Source organism: Vigna unguiculata, chromosome 6, assembly GCF_037176805.1.
Source record: "Vigna unguiculata cultivar grain cowpea cultivar isolate G323 ecotype 2 chromosome 6, ASM3717680v1, whole genome shotgun sequence".
NCBI lineage: Eukaryota > Viridiplantae > Streptophyta > Magnoliopsida > Fabales > Fabaceae > Vigna > Vigna unguiculata.
In genome coordinates, this window is record NC_140797.1 from 43139413 (window position 1) to 43150041 (window position 10629).

At 33.4% G+C, this 10629-nt stretch overlaps 1 protein-coding gene across 1 annotated transcript; it reads right to left on the reverse strand.

Annotated features, from left to right (window-relative positions):
• Window positions 1-507: 507 nt before the first annotated feature.
• Window positions 508-7880, reverse strand: LOC114188128 (fumarylacetoacetase). The gene is made up of 14 exons (XM_028076667.2): window positions 7558-7880; window positions 6832-6910; window positions 6349-6407; window positions 6135-6259; window positions 5978-6052; window positions 5554-5629; window positions 5268-5367; window positions 5127-5186; window positions 4872-4942; window positions 4695-4757; window positions 4274-4338; window positions 3835-3931; window positions 3586-3711; window positions 508-723 (listed from the first exon to the last, which is right to left on the reverse strand). Exons 1-14 carry the CDS (start codon window positions 7762-7764, stop codon window positions 661-663), a joined length of 1266 nt encoding a protein of 421 aa, XP_027932468.1. The 5' UTR covers window positions 7765-7880; the 3' UTR covers window positions 508-660.
• Between the last annotated feature and the right edge of the window lie 2749 nt (window positions 7881-10629).

Sequence of the window (10629 nt, forward strand, 5' to 3'; positions counted from 1 at the left end):
ATAGTCACTAATGTAGTTGATACATGTCATTGTCTTATTGCATCTTTTTATTCTTAAAAGAAATAACGAAAACTTCAAAAGTAACTCATTATAATTTTTAAAATACTAAACACTAATGGAATATGGAACAAATCATAATAATCAGTTATTCCATTATTATAATTGTCGCATTTTTATCATTTTTTTTAATTTCTAATTAACTATAGTTTTCAAATTTCAAATCAATGTTAATTTTTTCCCTATTTAACTGTAATTTTCAATACGCAAAACAATATTAATTATTATTTATCATTTGCACCCTTCCTCTTCACTTGATCTCTAATTTAAAAAATGAAAAACGAAAAAAGAAAGTTGTAAATACTTTTATTAAATTAAAACAAAATTATTACATTTCTTAATTTCTCTAACAAAACTGACATTATTGCCATTCTTATTTTTTATTATTTATTCTCATTGTTCATTTTTAGGAATGTGTGCAAATATGAGGTGTTTAGTTTGGTACGCATATAAAAAAGATTCAGGTAAACATACTCTCATTATGTGCCGAGTACATTACAAACATAAAGAAAAATAACATGGGTGGAAAGTAAAACTGTTGCAGATTGATTGTACAACAACTTCCACAACTGGAAAAGATTAGACTGTGGAATGATAATGCCCTCAGGGAGCTGCGGGAACAACCTTGCCTGAGCAGGTACCAAACCCAATAGTGTAATCACTTCCCTGCAGAGAAAGAATTTTAGATCTTCACATAAATATTCAAGTTTTACTGCTGATAAATATGATATCTTACTATAAATGCTTAAAATAAAAATGATCAAGAACTGCTTCATGAATATAAAACTTTCATTGTGGTAATCATAAAAGTGACTAACATTACTCAGTGATAAACAAAACAAGTACGGCACGCCGTTTTAAACCATCTCAGCAGTCTAATTTAGAGGTATGGTGCACTCCCTTTGTCAACAATTCAAAAAGAAATAAAATCCCCTACACTCCACAGGATTTGACTTCAAAAACAGTCGTTCAACCCTGCAGAGCCCGATTCACTTTTTCATGGATCCATATTTCTGACTTGCAATCCTAGTATGTGTATTTTTTGGTGCTGCATTTGCAACACCTAACCACCCATTTGGAAAGCTCAAACAAACAAGATTAGAAGCAATTTTCAACATACGAAGAAAAATGTTCGGGAAATATTGCAAATGGGAAAAACACCCAAATTTGGTTCTAGTAGAAGCAATTATGTAATTGGATAGAGCATTGTTTAAAAGTTTCCGCCCGTCATTTTCTTTCCAAGTTGTAAAAGAAAATACAACTATTCAAGATTGTGCAAACCGGAACATGCATTTCCAAATGAGACCAAAACCTTTATATACACTTAAGCGCACCTCTTTGCTACCCACTTATGTGTAAGGAGTGTCTTACTGTGTAAAGTTCTTAAGAGTGTATGATCTAGGCAATGTAGGACTCTTTTTTGCTTTCGTATACTAAATTTCACAATATATGCCAAACAACTAATTAAATTCACAGGACTGCTGCAGTAATTCAGGTCTAGCAGCGCAAGTTATCAGATAGTTGCGGAAGTAAATTTGCAGTGATTTTCTTGTAACTTTTCCTTATTGTCCCACCCCACATCTTATTAATAAAGTAGGGCAATTCTACCCCGACTATAGCACAGCAGAACTCTCTCTCTCCCTCCTTCCCTCCCTCCCTATAAAAGAATTTACTTCCCCGAACTATAAAAGAAAATTCTTCCCCGACTATGCCTTAATTCTTCTCTATCTCAGATCAATAAACTAACAGATATTGGCATGATATCAGAGCACGGCTGGTTTGGAAGACAGATGTGGAGGGAAGTGTTAGGAAGTCTCACTTTGTCTGTCTCAATGTCTCAAGTGTTGGAGTGCAGCTAATTGGGAGAGTATTAGGAAGTCCCACATAGTCTTTCTCAAGTCTCGGAGCACAACTTTGCTTATGACAATTGGTTTTAACATAAAATCTGGCATAAACAACTAACTCTCACTAGATAATATAACAAGCAACAGATATTAGTCTCGCCTATTCCTAGAAGAGTCTCACCAAGGTTCCAGCTTCTTGCAACAAAACAATCGAGCAACTCAACTTTTGGTCAGACACAAACAGGGGAATGCCTACATTTTTCTCTAATGCCCTGTTTCGTAGGGCATTTCTTTACCTTGAAACCTCTGTAATTCTACTAATCCGTTACAGCTTAATAGTCTGCATGCTTGGGATACAAAACTAAATCACAACTAAGGGCCCATCTGCCTCCTTGGGAGAAATTGCCTTGGGTGGTTTCAGCAGTACTGGTGGTGGCTTGTCGATCTGACTTCCCCTAACCTTCTCAGTTTTGTGTTCTTACCCTATCTGCTCCACCATTGTTCCACCCAATGGGATGGTATTTTCTCAATTCTCACACCATTTTCTTACCAGGATAAATCTCCATTTGCTTCTCCATCTTGCGACCCAAAACAACTGTTGTTGTCACAACCCATATTCTGTCTTCCACAAATCAAAATCCAGTCCTGCCATTATAAAAGAGTTAGAAGTTCTCTGTTCTTTTGCTTCATCACCATTGCTTCTTTCTCCGTCAACTTGATTCTAGTTCATCTCTGAAGTTTTTTCTGGTTCTGGTACGAAGGCTTACTTCTTCTACCCCATGATGCATCTTTTTTTCCCACAGTATCTTCATCTTCATGTCTATTTCTGGCTCCCATAGTTCTAGTTCCTTTTTCCGTGCCAAAACTAGTTGATCAAAATCATAATCATTCTAATCGTTTGAGCAGAGCCTTCAAAAAGGTTCACCATGCAGCATTTGGGTGGGCGTCATTCCTAGTGACCCACCAATTAAAGCATCACTTCTCAGATTTCAATGCGAATAACTTCTCCTGGAACAAAATCTTACTAGCTTATTCGGGAACAGGTTCGATGGCTTTAAAATATTGCTCAACCTGGATTGACCATCAAATACAATACGCTAGCTCTCCACCTAATTCTGGAACCATAAAGATTGGATACCCACAACTCTAACATACCAGTTCATAAAAATCTGGTGAAAGGAAAACCTTTAATAACTACAGCACTGCAGAACTTCTTAAAGGGACTGCACCTCCCAATGCCTAAAGGTCCCAATCTTCCTACAAATGACAACATGACCGATATTTGAACCTACCCTCAAATTTATATGCAATAACACCCTCACTAATATTAACAACTAACAAATACTGACAGAAACTAACAAAACCAGCATAGACCTAGGTTTGAAATTCTTTTTATTTTTTGCTTAAGGTCTTTCCACAGCTAGAAGTCATGAGACTTGTCCCCCAAGTGCAGAGATCACTAAAGTGTCTTTTACCTCAAAGTCTTCTCCACACACAAAGTCAGGAAAGCGAGCCAATGTTACCATGCTTAAAGAATTCAAACTATCAACCAACTGTATTAAACCTTATTTCTATCTAATTTGAACAGTTAAGGAATTGAAAACTAAGAAATTTTGTGATTAAAAATTGAAAAGATAATAGCACTTCCGCAAAACAGGTGTTGAAAATCATGATTGATTTTAACCTTGCAATATCCAGTTAAGATGACTTCATCTCCATCTTCAAGAAATTTCCGCTCTAACCCATTTACAGACAGTGCATTTTGTCCATTCCATGTTAACTCTAGCAAGCATCCACCGGACTCTCGCTCCTACAGTGAAAAAAACACATATTTTAACTGAATTAGTTGATCAGTTGAAAAGGAACAATTCTCTCAAAGAGAAAGAAAAAACTGGAACAAAAAAGTTGGACTGTGTGAAGTATAGAATCTTACAGGACCACTAACTGTCCCAGTTCCAAGGAGATCGCCTGGCCTAAGGTTGCAACCATTGATTGTATGGTGAGCAAGTTGCTGGGTCAATGTCCAATATCTACAAAGAGATACAATATGTGAATATATGTATTGTGTATAACAGTTTCAAAAAGTATAACTTTTTCTAATACGCAAGAGACAAGCAACTTTTAGATGGAATGAAAAGATGTGAGAGATTACTTGTGCAGTGTACCAAAAAGAAATATCACTAAACATACGTAAAGTTATGCACAAAATAGTACTAATATATTCCATGTAATTCACCACCTTTTAAATCAACAATGCTATTGCAATTCCCTTCCTAGCTATGGGGTGTGTGTGTGAGTAATTAGAGAGAGAAAGAGAGAGAGAAATAATTAAATAATTGAATATCAATATTAGTTGAAGAGAAATTTCTCACAAGTGATTTAGATTAGTTCGAGTCACCACACCTGAATCTTCATGTCCAGCAGGTTTTATGTGAGCCTTGAAGCAAGAAACAAATGTATGATTAACATAATAATCCAAAAAAATCAACTGAATGTTGTTAGATTCAACTGCACGGTGAGATTTGAGTCCCACATTGCAAGTATGGATTCTACTCTGGGGTTGATAAGGTTTTGGACTCTCCAACTACAGCTGCTAGCTTTTTTGCTAGTTTGTGAAATAGTTGTCCTAAAGTTCTTATCGGGTATGATCTTAGAAAAAAAATCATAAAGACAAATAATTCCTACTTCAACTACAGTACAACACAAGGACCATGAAGAAATACAATTAATCAGAGAACAAGAGGATGTACTACTAAGTACACGGATGCATATAATATCGGAGCTTTGAAATACCTCTAGGGAAATATCATAGCTTTTGGACACTTTTTCTGTCAAATATGGAAGTGGAGGAGGATCCTGCGTTTAATGGATAGATTAAATTAGCATGTCATGGTCAATTTGAACATCCGACATGAACAACCAAATTATAAAGTTCCTACATCTCAATCTTAAAAGAAAGAAACTAGTTACCTGTTTTGGGGCTTGGGAAGCAAAAGGTTCTAATGCTTCCAGGGTCACAATCCAAGGAGATATTGTTGTACCTGAATAATTTTAGTTAGAACCATAAAGGAAGGTTATCCAAAAAATAACAACTACAAGGTGGTGGTTTCTATCTAGAGCAAATGGTACATGGAATCATCCGCATCGAATATAGTGCACAAGTCCAAATGCCAAGCTTTTTTCAAATAGGACTTAAGGATATCAAGTAATTAGTTGTCATCTTACCAAAACTCTTTCCAAGAAAAGGACCAAGAGGAATATATTCCCATGCCTGAATATCTCGAGCTGCCAAATATAATTCATTAAAGCATCAATAATTGGGCAGGGCATGGTAACACAAAAAAAAATATTGAATTGGAAAACTACCACTCCAGTCATTCATTAGAACAAGTCCAAAGATGTGATCTTCGGCGTTGTTAATATCCACTGGTTTTCCCAATTCATTTCCAGGTCCAACAATAGTAGCCTGAAAAAAAAAAATCTATAATGTAAAATAATGCAGTACCATGGTAACCCATTTAGAAAAAACTATATACAAAGAAGAAAATGGCACTATGTTTTCATCTTGAGTTGTATAGTTTTAAAATAGAACTTTAAATATGCATTTTAGTTGGTAAATAGCCACAAAAATATGTGTAAACAATAAGCTAACCATTTCCAACTCAAAGTCTAGCTTTAATGTAGGGCCAAAGTAGGGTGTAGAGCCGCCAGATGGATGAGCTTGACCTCTGGAAAGCACAAAGCAGCATGATATTGTCAGATAGAATGCAGAGCTAAATACATAATATATACAAAAGGAGCTAAAGCCCAGTGCTGTGATAAAATATTTCTGTTTTCATGAATACACAACACATGAAGCTTGACAATAGAAACCATATCCCTTCCACAGTTGACTGTATATGCTAGAGCCATAGCTATGTATTACAAAGGCTCCCGTGTTAAGCAATAAACATTGATGTCATATTTCTTCTTATTTTCATAACCACAAGACTTGCAAAAACCAAAAGATTCAAAAAGCTACTTAACCAAGCACGCAAACTCATAAAAAATGTGTAATTAGTGTCAAAACTTATCACCTTGGTCGAACAATATCTGTTCCAGAAATAACAATAGAAGATGCCCGTCCATGGTATGCAATAGGCAGGCGGTACCTGTGAAATGTGTTTAACCTTTTATTTACAGGGAAAAAAAAAATACTCAAGTTCATTTGTAAAGCCTTTTAAATCAACACACCAATTATCTAGAACAGGAGTCTGCGGTCCACGAAATATGAGCCCACAGTTTTTAGTGTGATGCAGAGATGTAAAGAAATCAGTATAGTCCCCAACAACAACAGGGAGAAGCAACTCCACGCTACTCTGAAAATCCAGACACCACAAGCGTTAAAGAAGTGACAAACTCAAACACAACCATTTAAAAATAAATCAGGAATGCCAATGAACAATACCACAGGCACAAGTGCCTTCTGCCTCAACTCCTTGTTGTCCCTCAAGGTTGGCTCAGTTGCTGCATTAAAAAACAACCCAATTCGCATAAGAACCAACCTTTGCAGCTCATACAAACTTTAGCATGCATGTACACCTTAATATGCAGTGCAGTGTAAAGAAAAAGAAGAAGCAAAGAACAGTGAACAATTAGGCCTTGTTTGTCTACAGCTTTTAACAATGTTTTCTATAATTTTTTTGTCCTTCAAGACATTTGAAAGTGTTCGTCTCATGAACACATTTATGTTTTCCAAAAACTTTTCCTTCTAGATTTGAATTGAACCCACTGGAGCTAGAGAATGACAAAAAAATATCCCGTTTCTTCTGTTTTTCAGCCTTTCAGTTTTTAAAATCCTTGGTTTGGAAACAGTTTTCAAAACAAAAGAGCAAGAAGTGTAAAAAAAGCCCTTAAACAATTAGACAGAAACAAGTGGGGTTGCATATACCTGATAAAAGCTTTTGAAGAGTGGCACGGGCTTCCTTCCAGGCCGGCCTTCCAAGGGATACAAACTTATTTAGATTAGGCTGTCACACAAATAATCAGTTAGACCAAAGGTTCTCATTTCCCAAACAATTCTCATAAATCATACCCACGACACGATATCATAAAATATTATATTAAAATAAATAGATGCAATGTTGCATGTTTCACAAAAAGATGTAAGAGAGAGAGACAAGTCTAATAAAATAAAAACGTTCATCCAAATATTAAGGTACATTTTTCCCGTTCTTTCAGTTCCACCGGGAAACAAAAAGATTGTGACAAGTCTATAAACTACGACATCTTAGGCTAAAATTAAGGTACACTCTTCCTTCTTTATGAAAATAAAAGTTTGAAGTTACCCAGATCGGTTATTGCATGTTTAGTTACCAGTCAGAGCAATTCCAAAGCAACTTTACTACTAAAACAGCAATTTTTTCTTTCGTGTTCTTGGAGAGACCACACTGGCCAAACTCCACTATATAAATTCAGAAATATGCATCCGAAAATGGGTTCCCAACTTGCATACGCCATCACTTCATGTTTGGATTATAGTTCATGGAAGCAACACTCTTCCTTTTATTTTATCCGGCATACCATAATTCACAGAAAAACACTTCCAAAACTTTAATCCAAACATGGCCTTAGTCGGTGGAACAAGTGAAAGGCAGATTGTAGTTAAGAAAGCTACCTGGAGGAAGGAATCGGAGTTTCGGAGGAGAGGACCGTCGAAGAGGCCGGCGGAAGCGATTTCAGAGAGGTCGAGGACGTAGTCGCCGATGGCGACGCCGGGGCGAGGAGACGAAGAGGGTTGGGGCTTGAAGACTCCGTAAGGAAGGTTCTGAATTGGGAAGTGAGAATCTGGATGAACCTCAACGAAAGATTTCAGCACAGCCATTGTACGGAAGTGATGATGATGATGATGATGATGCTATGCCACTGCACTGTTCAAGCTTATGTCAATATTGACAACACCTTGAAATAGACGCTCCACGCTCCACGGGGATCAAGAGCATGTTTTGTTTTATAGGTAAAGAGATGAAGATGCCACAATTATAATTATTAATTTACAAGAACACCTACTTCCATTTGTAATCGTAAAAATATTTTTTATTTATTTTGCTTCATGTTTTATAAATTCATTTAGGATTTTTTTTTTTATGAAGTTTTAGGATTGAATTAGATTATATATAAATTATGCGCTATTAATTATGTAGTTAAAAAAATATAAAAAGATCAGGGATTTAATATTTATAGTGGATTATCTAGTAATTTTCCTTTTAAAATTTTGATTTAGTTTAATAACTGTTTGAAACAATTATCTATTTTTGTCCAGTTAGTTTTGGAGATTCAATTATTTGGTTCACTTAACAATTTGACCTAATGGACTTGTTTATGGGACGATGATTTGGGGTGGTTGTTGGGAAAGAAGGGTTAGATACGTGCACAGTCCTGCAACTACCTCCAGCTCCAAGAATCCGCACCTACATTATATTTCTAATTTCTAAAACAAGAGTATTTTAACATGGTTAGAATTTTTATTTATTTATTGTTATAACTTTTAAAATTAAAATTTATTTATTTTATTTTAGTATTACGTGATATTTTTTATGGTATTAAATGAAAAATTACTTTTTTTAATGGTGACTATTATGTAATATAATATTAACAAATTATGCTATTATAAAAGTTTCAGACATCCGAAACATGTGCTTTTAAAGTGATTATTAGATTTGAAAGTATAGAAAATAAATAAACTTATTTTATAGAAACTAAAATAAAAAATCATAATTTTATAAATATTAAAAGTAATAACTTTTAACTTCAAAGAAATGGAAATTAAAAAATATAAATATTAAAAGTAATCACTTTTAACTTCAAAGAAATGAAAATTAAAAAAAATTGAAATTGAAATGAAACGTATTTATGGAGGAGAAAACACTTACAATTTTTTGCTTCGAATTTTTGTTTATTTACAAATTTAATAACAATATTAAATTACTGTATTACTACCAACATTGATCATACATTCTTTTTCTGAAATTTAATCTCATTTGTTTTTTTATTTATTGGAAGGAAATATTTTTTAATCTGTTTGCATGAGAGAGTGTATCTCACGTAATTGAATACAAATCGACTGAAATCTTGATTCTTCCTAATCCTTTACCCCTATCCAAACATTGCAAATTTCTTTTTCTTTTATGGCGATTCATTGTTTTTTCTTAATTAACTCTAACTTTCTTTTATTTCATGATCAAATGAGAGCAGTTAGATATTAGTAAGATAGAAACACGTCAATTAGATTGAGTTCTAAAATAAATTAATTTTATTTTTTGTATAACCTCTCTTATCTTTAACTCTCTTTTTTCTCACTCTCTTTCTTTTTATCCTTCTATATGTATATAATTGTTTCACTATTTTTTCCAATTGAGAATTTTGGTTCTATCAGCATGCAAATATTAAGTAATCCTTTTAATTGTGTTTTAGTTTTTCGTGGTCTTACAAACTTTAAGACGACTGAGTGTTTTAGAGTTGTAACCAGATGATATTTTATTGGATTTCAATTAATTTTAAGTCCAAATATGTTTTAAATTGTGTTATAAAGATAAGGAGTTGATATTTTAATGAATTTTAATTAATTTCAAGTCTAAATATGTTTTAAATTGTGTTATAAAGATAAGAACTTATGACTTAGGTATGCTAATACAATAATTAAGTGTATCCGTATTATTAAATAAATTTATAGGTCTTAAGAAAGATATTTAAGTATTGAATAGCGTGAGAATTCAATAAATATTATGATAACTTTTGGGCTATAAAAGAATAGTCTTTTAAGGAATGAAAAATGAAAAGATTTTGGAGTTTGCCTTTTAAAAGGAAAACAAAACACTAAAGAAGAAATATTGTTATTTCCTTTTTCATCCGTATTTCCTTTTCTCTTCTATGCTTTTTCTAGAAATTTATTCTTTCATCATCTTTTGAAGATTAAGACAATAAAAATTTCTACGATAAATCTTATCATCTCTTTACGACATTCTGTTTCTAGATAAGTGTAATCTATTATTTTTTGTAATTACCATAATTTTCTTATGCATGCAAAATTTATGAGTTGTGTGTGATTTTTTAATATTTTAAGCAAACTCTCACATCATCATGGTCATGAAATCACAATCTAATTGTTATTAGAGTCTTGTTTTGAATGCACTTCGAACTTGAGTTGTGTGGTGGTAATACTCAAGGAAGAACGTCGGTAAGCTTCTCAAGGAGATAACCATTTCAATTAATTATCCTTACTTTTTAGATTTAAATATAGATAAATTTGAAATTTTTGGGAGTTAGGATTGAGTTTAAAAGTTGGGTTTCATGTTTTGTGTGATGTTGAATGTGAAGTGTTTACAGTATTTGCATAATTGTAAGAGGGTACGATAATTATATATTGAATGTGAAGTGTTTATGATTGTAAGGTAATTAAGATGTGAGTTGTAGAAATTGTAGTAAAATGAATAAAAATTGTGCATTTCTATTTTAAGAAGCATGACAGTTTATTATTTTGAAAAGTGTGGAATTTTAGGGTTAAAGCTAAAAGATAAACAGATTGAAAATTTGTAATTTCTAATAAGATAGGAATAGTAAGAGGTTTGGACTATGAAAATTGAAATGATGAAGGAAAATATTTGGTATGTTATCCTGCTGTGTGTATCTTTATGTGTTTCTCTCGATGTATTACAATGCATAAACGGTTTATGTTTGATGGAAGGAGTTG